Source organism: Pinus tabuliformis, chromosome 9, assembly GCF_031772625.1.
Source record: "Pinus tabuliformis cultivar Carrire ecotype Pingquan chromosome 9, CPIR1, whole genome shotgun sequence".
Classification (NCBI taxonomy): domain Eukaryota; kingdom Viridiplantae; phylum Streptophyta; class Pinopsida; order Pinales; family Pinaceae; genus Pinus; species Pinus tabuliformis.
The window spans coordinates 409872494-409890989 of record NC_142307.1 but is presented as its reverse complement, the minus strand read 5'-3'; the positions used below and the strand labels follow the sequence as shown (position 1 = coordinate 409890989).

Genomic DNA, 18496 nt, shown 5'->3' with positions numbered 1-18496 from the left:
ACCATCATATAATCACAATGTTGACATCTTTATCAAACAAGTTTCCATCAAGGGCAACACATTAGCTATAATGCCAACAAACATCCATCTGTAACTGAATTACCATTTCTCTGTCCATATCCTTTGTAGCATGTATACCAATCTGCATGAGTTCCATAATCATCATATTATCACAATGTCGACATTTTTATCAAGCAGGTTGCCATCAAGGACAACATATTAGCCGTAATAATGCCAACAAAGCATTAATTGTTAAAGTGATTTTGGGCTTAATGTTTGATCAAGGGTTCATTAATGTCTTGTGACTTGTCATTTTTTGCATCAACATTTTGCATTTAAGTGCTCTTTATTGTTTCAAGAACATAATTAACAAATCTAATTGATCTAAAAGTTAAATTGGATTGGTAATAAAATTGGCTAATTGCTGTAAGAAATCTCATTGTGGATTAGTACTCTTTTCTCTCATTGTGACATTGTTTCTAAGGAATATCTTTGCTTGTCTCATTGCTAGAGAATTTGATAATTGGATAAGTGGCTATATTGTTACTGGTTTTCCTTGTGGATCTATTGTGATAATAAGCATACTAATATTGTGTACTTGCAAGTGAGCTTCATATCTAAAGTTTACACTCTTGCTAATCAAGTCAATTGATAATCATAATCGCAATAAGAGGAATCACTAGTTTTGTTTAGTCTCTCTCTCTTCTTGTATCTAATTAACACACTAACACCCTATTGTTATTGGTCATTATCTAATTGGCATTCTAGCATTGTTGAAACATTGTGTTTATGGTTGTTTCATGAGCAGTGATATTGATCTTAACACATTTTGGCGCCTTCTATCTTGTTTCATTGAGCATCCCCTTTTTTAGTGAAGATTGTCATTATATATTGATTTAAGAACTTCATGGTTCTAATATCATTGTAACTTGTCTCTAAGTGCTTAAGACATTTAACATCCTACTAAAAGTAATCTCTCATCTTGCATTTGCATTCTAAGATTAGCCCTGCACTTAATTAATTTACCTCTAAGCATAAGCTTGGTTGAAAGATTCTTAGGACAACCTTCTTCATCTTGGTTGCGAAGTCTAGACCCTCTTTAGGGGTTAACACGATGACCTTGTAGTCGTCAGAGCCACAGTCTCTACAGCGCCCGAGGCATTGGATGGTTAGAACTTCAAAGGAGGTATTGTTAATATAGCCTCAGCTATCTTCACCTATGTTTCTCTCCCACAACCTACTCTAGAGACTAGTTTCAAAACAACTAAGGGAAACGATTCGTCTAGTTAGGCATCTAACTTAAAACCAATCAAGATTCTGCATTTCACTTAGGATTTAGGTGTTGCATCTCATTTAGGATAGTGAAGCATCCTAAGGCAGCGAATGTTCATTCAGTGGCTTGGTATATAATTAACGTAAAACAAGTATTTGACTCCATTGAGGCACTGGTCTTTCAAGATAATCTAATCTAATCATTAAACTTGCTAAATTAACCAAGTTGCTAGGCCATTCAGTTGTGTCTTCCGGACTTGTTAGTTGCCAACGAGTCTCCCCATCTTCACATTTCATAGGGACTACCTCCCATAGACTGTTGTAGGGAGACAACTAGAACGGAGAAGGCGGGGATGAACGTGACAACCCCCGCTCTAATTGTTGTCGCATCTGGCCCACATGACCCAAAGTGTGGACAACAGAGGGGGAGGCTAACTCCTTGTGGACTCAATGGACAAATGTGGACCTGGATGGGAAATATGTGAAAAGGGGTTATAAGGAGTGGGGAGGAGTGATGTATGCGGTGTCGAGAAGTGGGACCATGCAACCAAAATCGGGGTTTCCCATGTAATGCCACTTCAAAAGCTAGTAGCCAATAGATGAGATCCCATGGGACTAGGATATAAGGTTAACCACCAAGTTGGACAAGTGGACACGAGTATAGATGAAGCCCATTCTTTCTACCGAATCCCCCCATTAATCCATGCCCAAAAGTGTCCATAATAAGTAAGCAAAAATACCCAACTACATAATGAAAGCGATACCTTCAGGGTTGTAAGGCCCACCTTCAAATATACGATAATGGCAGATGGGCGAGGGTGCATAATGGCTGGCTCAGGTGGTGGAGATGGTGGCACATCGAGCCATCTAGGGGCTGCTGGCTGCTAGCTGAAGACAATCTAGGAGAAACATTTTTCCTATGGGTGTTGTTGTCGCACAGATTGTCACGACAACGCTCAGACCGGGGGCTGTCACTCTGATCCCCGATCTCTCCGTTTAAGCCTGTCTCCCGCGGCTAAGGGGGGTAGACCCTACAGAAAAATGATGAAAACCAACTGTGAACCAGTTGGGTGGGAGACACGATATGATAAGCACTAAAAGGATTTGATTAATTTAGCAGACCAGTGCCTTAAGAGATTGTTGTTAAAATGATTACTTGTTAGATGATATAGAAACATAAACCGTGAACAGCAATCATTTGTCATCGCAAGATATCAGTTAAACTCACAATGCTCTTAGAATGACCAAAACGATATCCAGCAACTGAGAATTTTGAAGAGATGAATGCTTTAAACCACCACGAGAATCATAAATCATTAATCAGATATCGCATTCGTATTCAAACTTAAAAATTAAATCTTAGCATAAAAATAGAACATGATAATTTCCTGAGAAAAACTGGATCTGGCAAAAGGAAAATTTCCACAATTTTTTTTTTTTTTTTTTTTATTTATAATAAAATCCTAAAAAAAATGAAACTAAAATCTAAATCTATGCTTAAAATAAATTATTATTTTATTTTTATTTTTATGATTCTTTAGAAGTAAAATTAAGACTAAATTAAAATCTAAATAAAATAAAACCTAACAAAATCCTAAACTAAAATATAAACATTAAATCAAAACCTACGTCTGACCCTTAGCTTAAATCCCTAAACTAAACTTTAATCTAAAATTTAAATCTAGAATCTAAATAATAAAAAAAAAAAAACTAAAATCTAAAACTAAGACTACAGCTCTAAACTACAGCGTGAATGAAATATAACCAAATTTCAAAAAAATGCTCAACTCTCATTTACGCTGAGGACCCAAAAATGATACGCCTAACCGCAAAGAATTTACCTGGCCCGCGAATAAAAAAACAAATAGCGAACAGCTCACGCTTGCGGGTCGAATGGAGTTTGATGGCGGAGATGAATATGTTTTGTGCGGGCAAACAGGAAACGGGTCTGTAGTAATACCACCAAAGCTGATCTCCCTGGCCCGTGCGTATCACCTGAAAAAGAAAGCAATCGAATGTGCTCCCTTTCAATGCGTTCAACAGTTTCCTCTGTCGGTGGAGATGAATACGATACACAGGCGGAACTGTGCAGATGGAGGTTAATGAACAGCTGGCGTCCACAACAGAAAAACTTGATTCTTGCCAAGTCTCAGAGGCTCAGTCGATTTTCTTTTGAATGGGTGTGGTTTTCATCAGGTTTTAGGTGGAGATATTATGTAGCGACGGGCATAACCGCATGGATCAATTCGTTTTTGCTTTCGATGGAGAAATCCACGCCTGGAGCAGAATGATTTATGCCGGAAAACTTTCCAGCGAACTGATATTTCATACAGTTGTTCCCACAAAATTGAAAACCGATGCTGCCTGAGGTGTGGACTGTCTGCAGGTACACGGCTTCCGGCACCAAATATCGGCGATTGAAGGAAACACGGCTAGATCAGAAACAAGAGTATTGGCGTGTGATAGTTATTTTAAAGTAGTGGTCGAGAAATGTGAAGCTGCCTCAGAAATAAGCCGAAATCTGCAACAGGCTGCAGAGTTATGGCTGAGACAAGCACATTTGGAGACAGCACTGGGTATCGTAGCCAAAAAAGCTCTGCAAACAAAAAATAAATTTGTCCCTGTAACAGATTTAAATACTGAGGAACAGTCAGAAGATTTATTAAACCCTTGAAATTCTCAAAGTAAACCATGCACTCTGTATCCTGCTGAAGCTAAAAAGGCAAACCCCTGTATTATGTATAAACAAGAAATTGAAACCCCAAAAATGCCTGATTAATTTACAGATTTTGGCCCCTTAACAGCCAGATTTAGCAATAAGCACAGAAATATTATCGAAAACAACTTCAGATTTCACTGTGAAGAACTTCAGAAAATCTCTCATGCAAATTAGAAAAAATAAACTGAATGATAGACCCAGGGTCAAATCCAACTGGGCTCAGCAAAACATGCTTGCGGGAGTTGGCTGGTTCAGCCGAGAACTTCCCCAAACACCCACCGATCTTCTTCAGTAAGGGTTTTCTGCACAACTCAAAACAACCATCAGTAAAGAGGGAAAAAATGCTGCTAGATCTCAAAAAGTAATGGAGATACCTGCCATTACTTCAGAAACCCTAACACCATTCAAACCCTAGCAAGTGAACAAGATACCTGTGCTCACAATACTCTACAATAAGCTATTATTAATGGCTGAAAAATAACATATGCAGAAACTAAATTAGCTCACAACACTTCCAGAGAGTAACACCAGCTAGATTTGGACCCCAAAGTCTTCTTATATTAACCAGAAACAGATTACAAGAGAGCTTCTTCAGTACAAGACACAGATCCAATGCTCTGAAATGACCCCCTAAGACCCTATTTAAAGGGAATAATCCCAACGGCTAGTTCGAGTGATCCATGTCGAAATGATCTTGACCGTCGATGAGGATCAAGACATCTCTTAATCTCATCCGTCGAAATTGTTAACTTATTATTAAAAATAATATTTTGCATGCATTCACTCAAAATATTATTATTTTATTATTTAGGGTTTTTGCTTTATTTTATAATTTTTTATTATTTTTTATTTATTTCATTTTATAATTTTATAATTTTTATTTATTTTATTATTTTATTTATTTTCTTAAATGGATCATCGAACTAAGCCTTTGGAAACATCACCTAGGACCTAGGACTTAGGACTCATGAGGGGATTTAAAACATTTTCCAACCCTCAAGACACATTACATCATGACTTTTACAATTTACATCTTAAGGGGGAAAACCCCTTTATCATAGACCCTCATAAATCACCCAGTTTCTGCGACACAACTATAATCTAGCAGATTAACACACTAGGATTCTCCTAAAGTTCTAATAACAAAATGCATCCCGGCTTTGGGGTCAGGCTGAAGGAAAACTCTGCCGATCATAGATCGGTGAGACGAAAAACCTTCCGGGACGTAGATTATCATTAGAAAGTTAGGTCCACCTAGGCAATTTACATACATGACTCAGATCTGCTAAGATTATTTACAATTCATACATGCAGACTGGGTTTACAATTAAAAAGATCAAGCTGCTGATGACTGCAGGATGGCACGGACACGTCGATCAGGTGCTACCCCTTTTTGCAAAGAAAAGGGGGGGGTACTGCATGGGTAGTTGACCGGTAGTGGTCAACATCTGGCTCTACTTGGGGACACGTTGCTGCTCTGTAGGAATGTGAGAATCCAGAATCTGCATCCATGCAACACACAACAAAATATAAGTAGCGTCCGTCCAAAAATCATCATATAACATTAAGCACAGGAAAGATAAAAGCTCTTCATTTATTAACTATCTAGTAACATGAAAAGTGAATCTAATCCTAAAACAGAAATGAAATGCTGAAAAGACAATGAGTAGGGATAGAAATACAATACAAAGGATGCCTCGTGGCATCAGATGTGTTCAATATAGTGTATACTGAGCATTTGCCTACTTTCAGGCAAATTTGTCGGCTGCTTGTCGGATGTGCCATGTCCAATTCTGCATATGGTAGGACTTTTTCCTATCCGAAAATCAAGCTGCTCACGGCCGTCTGATGCATCAAATCTTCTTCTCATTTTCTTTCTCTTGCGCTTTTTCTTTGTGGCAGGTTGTATTACTGATGACATGTAACTTTCTGTTTCAAAGCTATCAGATGAAGTATGTAAGATATGCGTGACATGTCTTTCTTTATCCTGCATCTGATCTTTATCATTTTTAAGTCTATCTGGATCACCTTCAATTAACCATCTTTCAATCGAACCAATGACCTCCTCATAATAAGATGGAACTTGTTGCGACAAATGAGAAGGCTCCTGATCTGTTGATGTCCCCTGGTTTCTCTCATCCTTTGACCATTGTTGAAACTTTTGAACCTGTATTTTAATGGCATCCATCTGACTAGAGTGTTCAACCTTTATAGCACTGATTTGCCTGGCATGGTTTTCTTCCATATCTTTTATTACTTTATCGTTCTTTTCCTTTATATTCCTCAAGCAATACTGCATGGAGTTTATTTCTTCTTTATGATTTGCTTGCATGGTAGCTAACTAATGATTATGGTCGAATGTCATGATAGTCATTTCTTCATCCATAGTTAATAACTTATTTTGCATAGAATTAATTTCCCTATCATGATCCGCTTTCATGGTCGCCATATTTTCCTCTAAGTTTGACATTTTTCTTTGCATGAAACTAAATTTTGTGTCATGATTAGTCTTCATGGCTTCAATTTCTTTAGCATGCTGATTTTGCATAATCTCCATCTCCCTATTACGTTTTTCCAGGTGGGTGCATAAAGTTCTCACATCATTGACGTAATTAGTTTGATTAATCTCCATATTTTTTACCAGTATCATTAGTTCTTGTATAATTTGCTTCTGATCTTCCTTTTCGTTGTCATTTGTCCCTGATTTTCCACTATCATGGACTTGATCTGCAATAGTACCGGTGGATGACACATTCTGATATGAAGAGTCGTCTTGGAATCTTTCACCGTCAGCTGGACCTTTTATCAAATTACTTTTATTATGTTGCACAATTTTAGGGGCAGAAGGCAAGCTGTTTGGATTATCATATCTATCTTTAAAAGCATTGACAATGTCTTGTAAAGAAGTGAAAGAATCCTTAGGAAAATTATTAAACCAATTCAAGGCATCACCCTCTAAAGAAAAGACAAAAAGACGCATTTTGATATCTTCATGATTAAACTGAGGGGGTCTACAATATATGATCACTATACGAGCCAACAAGCCTAGATGCCTTTTAACAGCGATTGAATCACCACCCGAGAATATAGGTAATTTAGAAATGGCCTCCTCCGGAAAATCATGGAGACGGTCAGTAAAATGACATGGTTTAAATGAATAATCCATGATGAATAATAAGGGATCAGATGGATGATAGAAATAGATCTCTGCTCAAGAAAATCAAGAGATGAAAGAAGTGGAGTCGCCACTTGAACAATGAATCTGATTCTAGGATCCAAAAAGTAACCACAAGCAGATATGAGGAAAGCTTCTTGTCTGGGAAAAATGAGAAAATGGAGTCGCCACCCAAACAAGAAACAAACCGAAGAGATGCTACTGATATGGCGAAAAATAAGGCAATAAAAGATCCAAATGATAACCCCAAAGGTTGAATCTGCCAGCTCAAAATGAGAGATGAGAAAGATGAGAAAATGAATGTCGATGAAACTCCAGGAACAGAAAAACTCTGTCCCCGGCAACGGCGCCAAAAAATGTTGGCGTTGCCGGGCCAGATGAAAAGATAAGAAATGAGAAGGATGATTGTCGTTGAAACACCGAGAACAAAGTGTCCCCGGCAACGGCGCCAAAAAATGTTGTCGCACAGATTGTCACGACAACGCTCAGACCGGGGGCTGTCACTCTGATCCCCGATCTCTCCGTTTAAGCCCTGTCTCCCGCGGCTAAGGGGGGTAGACCCTACAGAAAAATGATGAAAACCAACTGTGAACCAGTTGGGTGGGAGACACGATATGATAAGCACTAAAAGGATTTGATTAATTTAGCAGACCAGTGCCTTAAGAGATTGTTGTTAAAACGATTACTTGTTAGATGATATAGAAACATGAACCATGAACAACAATCATTTGTCATCGCAAGATATCAGTTAAACTCACAATGCTCTTAGAATGACCAAAACGATATCCAGCAACTGAGAATTTTGAAGAGATGAATGCTTTAAACCACCACGAGAATCATAAATCATTAATCAGATATCGCATTCGTATTCAAACTTAAAAATTAAATCTCAGCATAAAAATACAACATGATAATTTCCTGAGAAAAACTGGATCTGGCAAAAAGAAAATTTCCACAATTTTTTTTTTTTTAATAATAAAATCCTAAAAAAAATGAAACTAAAATCTAAATCTATGCTTAAAAGAAATTATTATTATTATTATTTTTTTTTTTTATGATTTTTTAAAAGTAAAATTAAAACTAAATTAAAATCTAAATAAAATAAAACCTAACAAAATCCTAAACTAAAATATAAACATTAAATCAAAACCTACGTCTGACCCTTAGCTTAAATCCCTAAACTAAACTTTAATCTAAAATTTAAATCTAGAATCTAAATAATAAAAAAAAAAAAAAACGAAAATCTAAAACAAAGACTACAGCTCTAAACTACAGCGTGAATGAAATATAACCAAATTTCAAAAAAATGCTCAACTCTCATTTACGCTGAGGACCCAAAAATGATACGCATAACCGCAAAGAATTTACCTGGCCCGCGAATAAAAAAACAAACAGCGGACAGCTCACGCTTGCGGGTCGAATGGAGTTTGACGGCGGAGATGAATATGTTTCGTGCAGGCAAACAGGAAACGGGTCTGTAGTAATACCACCAAAGCTGATCTCCCTGGCCCGTGCGTATCACCTGAGAAAGAAAGCGATCGAATGTGCTCCCTTTCAATGCGTTCAACTGTTTCCTCTGTCGGTGGAGATGAATACGATACGCAGGCGGAACTGTGTAGATGGAGGTCAATGAACAGCTGGCGTCCACAGCAGAAAAACTTGATTCTTGCCCAGTCTCAAAGGCTCAGTCGATTTTCTTTTGAATGGGTGTGGTTTTCATCAGGTTTTAGGTGGAGATATTATGCAGCGACGGGCATAACCGCATGGATCAATTCGTTTTTGCTTTAGATGGAGAAATCCACGCCTGGAGCAGAATGATTTATGCCGGAAAACTTTCCAGCGAACTGATATTTCATACAGTTGTTCCCACAAAATTGAAAACCGATGCTGCCTGAGGTGTGGACTGTCTGCAGGTACGCGGCTTCCGGCACCAAATATCGGCGATTGAAGGAAACACGGCTAGATCAGAGACAGGAGTATTGGCGTGTGATAGTTATTTTAAAGTAGCGGTCGAGAAATGTGAAGTTGCCTCAGAAATAAGCCGAAATCTGCAACAGGCTGCAGAGTTATGGCTGAGACAAGCACATTTGGAGACAACACTGGGTATCGTAGCCAAAAAAGCTCTGCAAACAAAAAATAAATTTGTCCCTGTAACAGATTTAAATACTGAGGAACAGTCAGAAGATTTATTAAACCCTTGAAATTCTCAAAGTAAACCATGCACTCTGTATCCTGCTGAAGCAAAAAAGGCAAACCCCTGTATTATGTATAAACAAGAAATTGAAACCCCAAAAATGCCTGATTAATTTACAGATTTTGGCCCCTTAACAGCCAGATTTAGCAATAAGCACAGAAATATTATCGAAAACAACTTTAGATTTCACTGTGAAGAACTTCAGAAAATCTCTCATGCAAATTAGAAAAAATAAACTGAATGATAAACCCAGGGTCAAATCCAACTGGGCTCAGCAAAAAATGCTTGCGGGAGTTGGCTGGTTCAGCCGAGAACTTCCCCAAACGCCCACCAATCTTCTTCAGTAAGGGTTTTCTGCACAGCTCAAAACAACCATCAGTAAAGAGGGCAAAAATGCTGCTAGATCTCAAAAAGTAATGGAGATACCTGCCATTACTTCAGAAACCCTAACACCATTCAAACCCTAGCAAGTGAACAAGATACCTGTGCTCACAATACTCTACAATAAGCTATTATTAATGGCTGAAAAATAAAATATGCAGAAACTAAATTAGCTCACAGCACTTCCAGAGAGTAACACCAGCTAGATTTGGACCCCAAAGTCTTCTTTTATTAACCAGAAACAGATTACAAGAGAGCTTCTTCAGTACAAGACTCACAGATCCAATGATCTGAAATGACCCCCTAAGACCCTATTTAAAGGAAATGATCCCAACGGCTAGTTCGAGTGATCCATGTCGAAATGATCTCGACCGTCGATGAGGATCAAGACATCTCTTAATCTCATCCGTCGAAATTGTTAACTTATTATTAAAAATAATATTTTGCATGCATTCACTCAAAATATTATTATTTTATTATTTAGGGTTTTTGCTTTATTTTATAATTTTTTATTTATTTCATTTTATAATTTTATAATTTTTATTTATTTTATTATTTTATTTATTTTCTTAAATGGATCATCGAACTAAGCCTTTGGAAACATCACCTAGGACCTAGGACTTAGGACTCATGAGGGGATTTAAAACATTTTCCAACCCTCAAGACACATTACATCATGACTTTTACAATATACATCTTAAGGGGGAAAACCCCTTTATCATAGACCCTCATAAATCACCCAGTTTCTGCGACACAACTATAATCTAGCATATTAACACACTAGGATTCTCCTAAAGTTCTAATAACAAAATGCATCCCGGCTTTGGGGTCAGGCTGAAGGAAAACTCTGCCGATCATAGATCGGTGAGACGAAAAACCTTCCGGGACGTAGATTATCATTAGAAAGTTAGGTCTACCTAGGCAATTTACATACATGACTCAGATCTGCTAAGATTATTTATAATTCATACATGCAGACTGGGTTTACAATTAAAAAGATGAAGCTGCTGATGACTGCAGGATGGCACGGACATGTCGGTCAGGTGCTACCCCTTTTTGCAAAGAAAAGAGGGGGGGGTACTGCATGGGTAGTTGACCGGTAGTGGTCAACAGGTGTCACCCACAGGCAGTGGGTAACATGCCCACCTCTTGTTGAAGGCATGGTGAAAGGCATTCCAATCAGTGATACTACCTTGGGGTAAACTAAGATACCAATTCCTATCACTCCCTTCTAAAGTCAAGGAAAGAGCATCATTACTACATGCTCTTCCATGATTAATTTTGCACTTAATGCCCCGTAAAACTCATGCATGTGTTTTTCTGCAGTGATAGCATTAGTACCATTGAATTTAGGCAACCATTCACAATACTTCTCAGGTAAGGGATGCAGAGTTTCAGGGAATTTGCTAACATCCAATGGCCTAAACGCAGCAATGAGCCATGGCTTGTTCATGGTGTTAGGGGTTCACAAATCCATTTGACAATACACATTAATTTGTGAATATGTTGGTGCCTTTCCAAATGTTTTATGAGTGTTTGACTTATTCATGGGCAAGATGTCTTGATTAGAGATTGATTCTATGCTCAGTTGTTATAGTGGAAAATATACTGCCTAGATATAGCTCTGTATGATGATACACTTTAGTGATAATATAGGGTAAAATCAAATGATATTTTTGTGAATAATCTCTGACCTTCACTCTCAGAGGATAGAGGTGTCCTATCACTATGAAAATGGACAAATTGAAGTTGAATTGATTATTCAATTGAAAAGCAGATATTTTGAGAGCAATATTAGTTATATTAAATCTCGACTAAGTGTTGCTTATATTTTAGAGCAGATATTTGGAGTGCAATAGGTTAAAGCCATGTTGTAGGAAACGTGGGGCAGAAGGGCGTTTCCGTACAGAAACATGTACGAAATGCTGAAACGCGTTTGGTACGGCCCTGAAACGCGTTTCAGGGCGTACTGCCACGTTTCACGAAACTGAAACGTGGCCAGTACGGCCTGAAACGCGTTTCAGGGCGTACTGCCACGTTTTACGAAACTGAAATGTGGCCAGTACGGCCTGAAACGCGTTTCAGGGCCATACGACCCATGTTTCAGCATTTACTTGTGTTTTTTTATTTTATTTGTTTTCTAATCTATTCTTACGTTAGCCTAGTGACTTCTAGGTGCTTCCAGATGCTTGTCTAAAGTTATAAAAGTGAACTTTTGCCCTAGTGTTGATATGCAGTTCATGGTAATGTTAAATTCTTAAAGTAAAAGTGATATTCTCCTTTATTTTTCATTTTCATCCTTTTATTTAAATTTTTAACATTACCATGAAATGACTCAGAATGTTTGACAGTGGTTTCGCCTTCATTGGATTTCATATGGAAAAAGTAGAATTTTAGATCTCACTCAAAATCCAGCAGACTTATCTGTTTTTCAGGATTTCAGGATTGGGGGGATTGCAATGTTTCCATTGGATTTTATCATGTACTAGGGTATGGAATTTGTATTTAATCGAGAGAACCAAGCCCTCTATGCAGGGGAGACTCCCAATAATCAAGAGAATGTAGGGTACTAGGGTATGAAACTTGTATTTAATCAAGAGCATTAAGGTCGTTCGACTATGTAGGAGGAGACTCCCAATCAAGCACGAGACAAGAAATTAGAAATTTCTCGTGGCTGATTTTGGATATTTCTATTTTCATTATGTGATTATTCATGAGTAAATATGATGCAAATTTAGATACTTATAGTTTATGCATTGACAATTGACAGTTTTATCATAATGTAATAAATTAGAATGTATCATATATGCTTTATGATTGCACATATTTCTTAAATGTCCTAATATATATCTATATATCTATATATATATATATATATATATATTCGCGTTTCCCCGTTTCCAAAATTTGGGGAGGTCGCGTTTCGTATCGCTTCCCGTTTCGGAAACTTGTACCCGTTTCCCCGTTTCGTGCAACCTTGGGTTAAAGTCAAATGAAAATTTTGTCTTTGAACTTCATTGTTAGAGGATATAGTTGTCTTATTGCTATGCAAATGGACAAATTGAAGTAGAATGTTCAATTGAAAATCAGATATTTTGAGAATAATATTAGTTATGTTAAATCTGGACTAAGTGTTGCTTATATTTTAGAGATTGGGCACATGCATTTTAGTATTCTGAGGTAGATATAGTGTTGTTCATGTGCAAGGAAATCAACAAGCAGTTAATATCCTAAATAAATAAATTCATACATTGTATATTTGCATTGTTTTCCATTGAGACATTTTCCAATGAGGAAGTTACAACATTCATTTTTACCTATCTTTAATTGCTATGTTATGATTTTGACTGCAGATTAATAATGTCGGTACAAATTTGAGGAAGCCCACTACGGGTTATACAGCTGAGGATTTCTCATTTCTTATGTCTACCAACTTTGAATCAGCTTATCATCTATGTCAGCTGTCACATCCTCTACTAAAAGCATCAGAAAAGGGAAGCATTGTTTTCATTTCATCTGTTGCTGGTGTTGTAGGTACTTTATCTGGTACCATATATGCAGCCAGCAAAGGTAAATGCCTCCAATTTTTCTCTCCTAGAATTTATACATACTATTTTAGTTCTCAGGTCTCAACTTGAAACTTATGACACAGTCTTAAGAAAATGTGAATCTGAATCTTCAAGAATGTTAATTTCACTGGGATGGTCTGGTTGACTCGTGTGTTAAATGAAATACAGGAGCAATGAACCAACTCACAAAGAATCTTGCATGTGAGTGGGCAAGTGACAATATACGTGTTAACTGTGTGGCACCATGGTATACCAAGACATCACTCCTGGAAAAGGTTTCTCTCTCTCATGTACACTCACAAGAGATGTGCTTTTTTTTGGTCATGAAAATACTTATGTTTACATCAAGAGAAAACAAAAAGAAGAGTATATTTACATCCTCTTTCTTGAAGCAACAAAAACAACAATAAAATCTAAATAGGCACCTGAGTCTAACAACTTATTGTCCTTGATCAACAAAAACCCTTTTGCTAGTAGCTGCATACCACCTCTTCCCTCCACAAAAAGCAAAGGCAGACAAAGAGCTAACCTCATTCTCAAACACTTTTTTGCAGTGAAGCATCTAGAGAACAAACAAGGAAGAAATTCTCAGGCAGCCAAATACCACTAAGGGAAGAATGGACCATAGATCTGTAGTCACCCAAGTCTCTAAAGAATAGTCATTAGATCTGTCTGAACATGCCCCCAACTTGACTTGGCCAAATAACAATCCTAAAATAAATGCTTTACTGTTTCCACTTGGAGATCAGAAGGGCAAAGCCAATCTGAGAGGCCACTCTTGGCTAGGTAGGCCTTGGAAGGAAGGTGATGATAAATCACTAGCCAAGTAAACAATCATAGCTTGTAGGACAGCCACACTGACCACACACTATGGGATATTTGGATCCAACAGTTCTCATCATTGGAAGACATCCATCACACATTAAGCATTGGACCACGTTGATGGTGTTGATGAATAATGGAGTACAATATGTGAGAATCATACTTAACAAGGGGCACCCATAATGGCTCCAAGGTATGAATGAGCAAGAAGGTACAATGCTCCACCTCCAGAAACCTCCAAAGCTCTAACATTCCTACACAATGTGCTCCTCTGGGTCCACCACACCTACATGGTCACTTCCTCGACCCAAGCCTCAAGTCAAGCACCAGCCGCCATGTAAACAACCAAGTCTGCCCATGCCTTATAGAATTTAACACCCTCCTTTAGCATGCTCAACGCTCCTCCAAGGCAAGTTGTCCTCCAAGCAAGTCACACACTCCATGTACACGTCATGATGAATGTGATGATGCTATCAAGGTCTCCAACACTTTAAGGAAGAATGACATAAGCTTTTACAGGTCTTGTAATCAATAAGCAAGTCACCTCATATGTTTGTCCATAATGAAACAACCAAGGGTCATCCATACACCTTTACACCATCACTCCATATCACATGAAGCACCCCTAAGTATGTTATAAATACTTTTGGAGTAACCTTGAAAGCTAACACAATATAGAAAGAAGTACATCAAAGAAGACAAGTATTTGTGAGAAGCACTAAATATCATATTCTAAAATTCTATACAGTAATAATTGTTTTCTCTCCAAATTCGTCCATAGGTATTTACTATTGACAAGCAAGATCCAAAAGTTTCTTCCATCTCATTAATAAGAAGTGCCCAACTATCAACTTTTTTAGTGTATATTATACTTGGATCAACACCAATATTAGAATTTCTTTCAAAAGAATAATGTAAGTTGCAATTGCAATCCATTAATCTCTTAATTCACTTAGCTTACAAGGCTTTGATTAAAAGCGTGCAAATTCTGAATGGATTTGTCCTTTCCATCTAGTCAAGGAAAGAAGGGATCATAATCATGCTTCGAGGTGTGATGCTTGTCAAAGAGTTTGACAATTTCATTCCATTGAGACGACCTCTTTCACGATGCTAGGAAATATAGTCCTACAATGAATTTACCTCATCATGAAGCAAACATTAGTTTGTTATAGTGAAACAACCTACTCCTAAAGTTAATGCCTGCGATGAAGCATTATTATTATGTAGAAATAACCTTCATTATGAATTTTATCATTAACATCTTGCAAGGAAACAGCTTCATTACAAAATTTGCCATTAGTAGGGTGCAAGGAAATTATCTTCTCACAACATTTCTAGAACGATTCTTAATCCTCATCAAGATTAGTCATTTTTGAAACAAACCAAAAAATGTATATGTAGGTACTCTAGAACTGTTAATATGGTGGGTTCATGTCGTGAGTCTCTGGGTAGGGTGCAAGAAGTGTGACGGAACTTGAGAAAAAATCTATTGCCCTTCAAAAAAGTCCCTGGGAGAAATAAATTCACCCGTGGAAGAGAGCCTATGACCATTATTAAGGACTTTGATCTTTTAAACTTTCACTTTTTCAAATGACTCCTAACATTTTAAATTGTTGACCTTTTAACAAAAGAAAAACTCTTTGTAAATTGTTGACTTTTCAAATAAAGAAAAACTTTTTATAAATTGTTTGTCTTTTTAAAGAAAAAAAAACTTTTCTTAAAGGAAACATTTTGACATTGGCTCTTTCCCTCCAATTTTTTCTCCTCTTTTATATCCCTAAGTTTAGGTGGGAAGGATTGAACCTTGATCTTCACTGTGCCACTCGAAACTTTTGACCAAGTCTCCTATAGGAGATGCTTATAATATAAAGGTGACAAAAGTATTTTGAACTTTATTTCTATTGGCAATAATAAAAATTAAAACATATTTCCTCGCATATGCAAATACATAGAGAGATGAAGGTGAGGTACGACTTAGGGGAAGGCTTCCTCTTTAGTGTCATTATGCAATTCTAGTGTCATTATCATGCCCAAGAATACAACCTATGGCAATGCATGTAGAAGTAAGAGGGTGGGCAAATGGAAGAGGTTTCCCTAGCTAATTGAAAAGAAGAGTCACCCCACAAAATCATGTTAGAGAATATGTCGAATAGATCACCTTGTGATAGTGATCATGCCATATGAGCAAAGGGTTGATGCTTAGAAAGAAATCGTGCAGATGGACAAAATATCTATGGAATCAACAAGTAACATGAAAAATATAGTAGGAAATCCAAAGGGGAAGGGTGTCGAACTTGTACTTGCAAGAATCTCCAACTTCACAAGTAGCAATGGCACCTTTGGAGCTTCACTAAACATTGGGTGCATAGGGTCACAAATGTTGTGGTTTAGTGTAAGGTTGTTGCATTTATGGCTTCAATCGTGGAACTCATAATTAAACCGAAAGCACAAGATCACATAATAAAACAGAAACCCATGACACAAGATTTGTAAGTGGTTGCTTAAGTACCCTAAAGTTGATGAATAATATCTGAATGTAGGCTTCTGTGATTCATGATTGTAAACAAGTGTTTTCTGGATAAATCACATTGGGATTTTGAGGTCGACATGCTTTGAACCACCTACTGTGGTTCATCAGATCAATAATATCAAGTACGACCAAGTGTCTTGATAATAAAAATGAGTTTTACACCTATAACATATAGAAATTACAGTAGCTTTAGGCATAAACCTTAGTACTATGTGTGGGACCATTAGAGCCCCTACTAACACCCATGTGACTATAGGCTGGACACTAAGAGTGTATAAAAATAACTCCTTGAGACCACAATACGCACCATGAAGGGCCATGTCAGTGAGGTAAGATTAGCCAACATGGCATTTAAACTATTATTAGCTCAACGATTATCAATGGTGGCTTCAATTTACATACGAAATGCACTTGAATCATAGTTTTAATTCTTTAGTTGATCCTTTATTTCTTTATTTTGGTCCCATTGATGATGACCCAATATCATTGCAAGAAATCTTCCTTTTGTGTATTTTCAAAATATTTATATTTAACAAATTTCAGTGTAATTCTAGTGTATTTGTTTCTTGTTTGTAGTGATAATTTTATATTCTTGCAGGTCTTGGAAGACAAAGAGTTTGTAGAAAAGATACTTGATCGTACTCCTTTAAAGCGTCTTGCTGAGCCTCATGAAGTTTCATCCCTCGTAGCTTTTCTTTGCCTACCTGCAGCTTCATATATTACTGGTCAGGTTATTTCTGTTGATGGAGGAACGACAGTAAACGGTTTCTATATATGAGATCAGAAAGTAAGGCTTAGTGTTGTGTTTCTCTAAAATACCAAGGTAAGGTTTGATGTGATCTTAAAGTATCCCTATGTTGATATCTCATTAACACTCTTTTTCATCTAAACTTTGTAGTAAATGTTTAATTAATTTTAATACCCTCTGAGCATTTATGATAACCTGATTTGATTACATTAGAGACGTAATAGTTGTATCTCCATAGAGTTCTCGGTCATGCATTGGTTTATGCTTTGTTTGAGAAACAAATTGCAAGGTAAACTTTGCATGATGTTTTAAACCCTTCATGGTCTGAATCATGGCATGCTTGGTGGCTGAATTTCTCATGTAGTCATGTACTTCCGGCTGTTGTACCATCTGAATATTGATGTTACTATATGTTTCCTTTTACATTTGAAGTGTTATATATTGTCACTGATATATCCTCACAAGACACTCAGAGTTTGGTTTAAGAGTTATTGTAATTATGTTTATTCAGATGCTATGTGTTTCCAGTAGTATGACTATTTCATTTTCTTTTAATTGTAAACCGCTAGTTTCTTTGCGTATAATATAGCCACATTTTTATGAGCTCTTTGTAATGCTGGAAAAATCTGGCTTTGGTGTATGGATAGTAACTTCCCATTTATTTACCTATTGCTTAATTCCCAGCCGTTGCTCTCCCCTCTCCCCATTCTCAATTTCCAATTGATGCCTGCCCCTCCTGCACCCTGATCCGATCACAATTTTCTGTGAATGATACAACGTGTTGTTTATTTGCAGCATATAGTCAACATGTATGGATTAATCATTAAACAAATATCAAGTAATCTGCGTATTTAACATTTCTGCAAACTTGTCTTTGTTTCGAAGATTATATAACATATTTGCTTTCATTACTGATTACAATTTCCACTTTCCTTATATTTTCAGCTATGTTGCATGAGTTTTTGGTACTAGGAACAAGTATTTGGTATAGCTAGAAGCTTTGCCCAAATCTAAAGGAAACATTAAGTTGGGAACGACAATAATATAATATATTAAAAATTAAAATTTAATATAATATAATAACTA

General features: G+C 37.0%; 1 protein-coding gene across 1 annotated transcript in view; it reads left to right on the top strand.

The window, feature by feature from the left end:
- LOC149148901 (tropinone reductase homolog At5g06060-like) overlaps positions 1–17833 on the top strand; it is a 250140-nt gene extending 232307 nt beyond the window's left edge. Inside the window, exons 3-5 of the mRNA XM_089437917.1 lie at positions 13095–13311; positions 13479–13585; positions 17261–17833. Of these exons, the coding sequence (XP_089294043.1) occupies positions 13095–13311; positions 13479–13585; positions 17261–17440 (504 nt within the window). The 3' untranslated portion in view covers positions 17441–17833. The remainder of the gene's footprint in view (positions 1–13094; positions 13312–13478; positions 13586–17260) is intronic.
- The last annotated feature ends 663 nt before the right edge of the window (positions 17834–18496 follow it).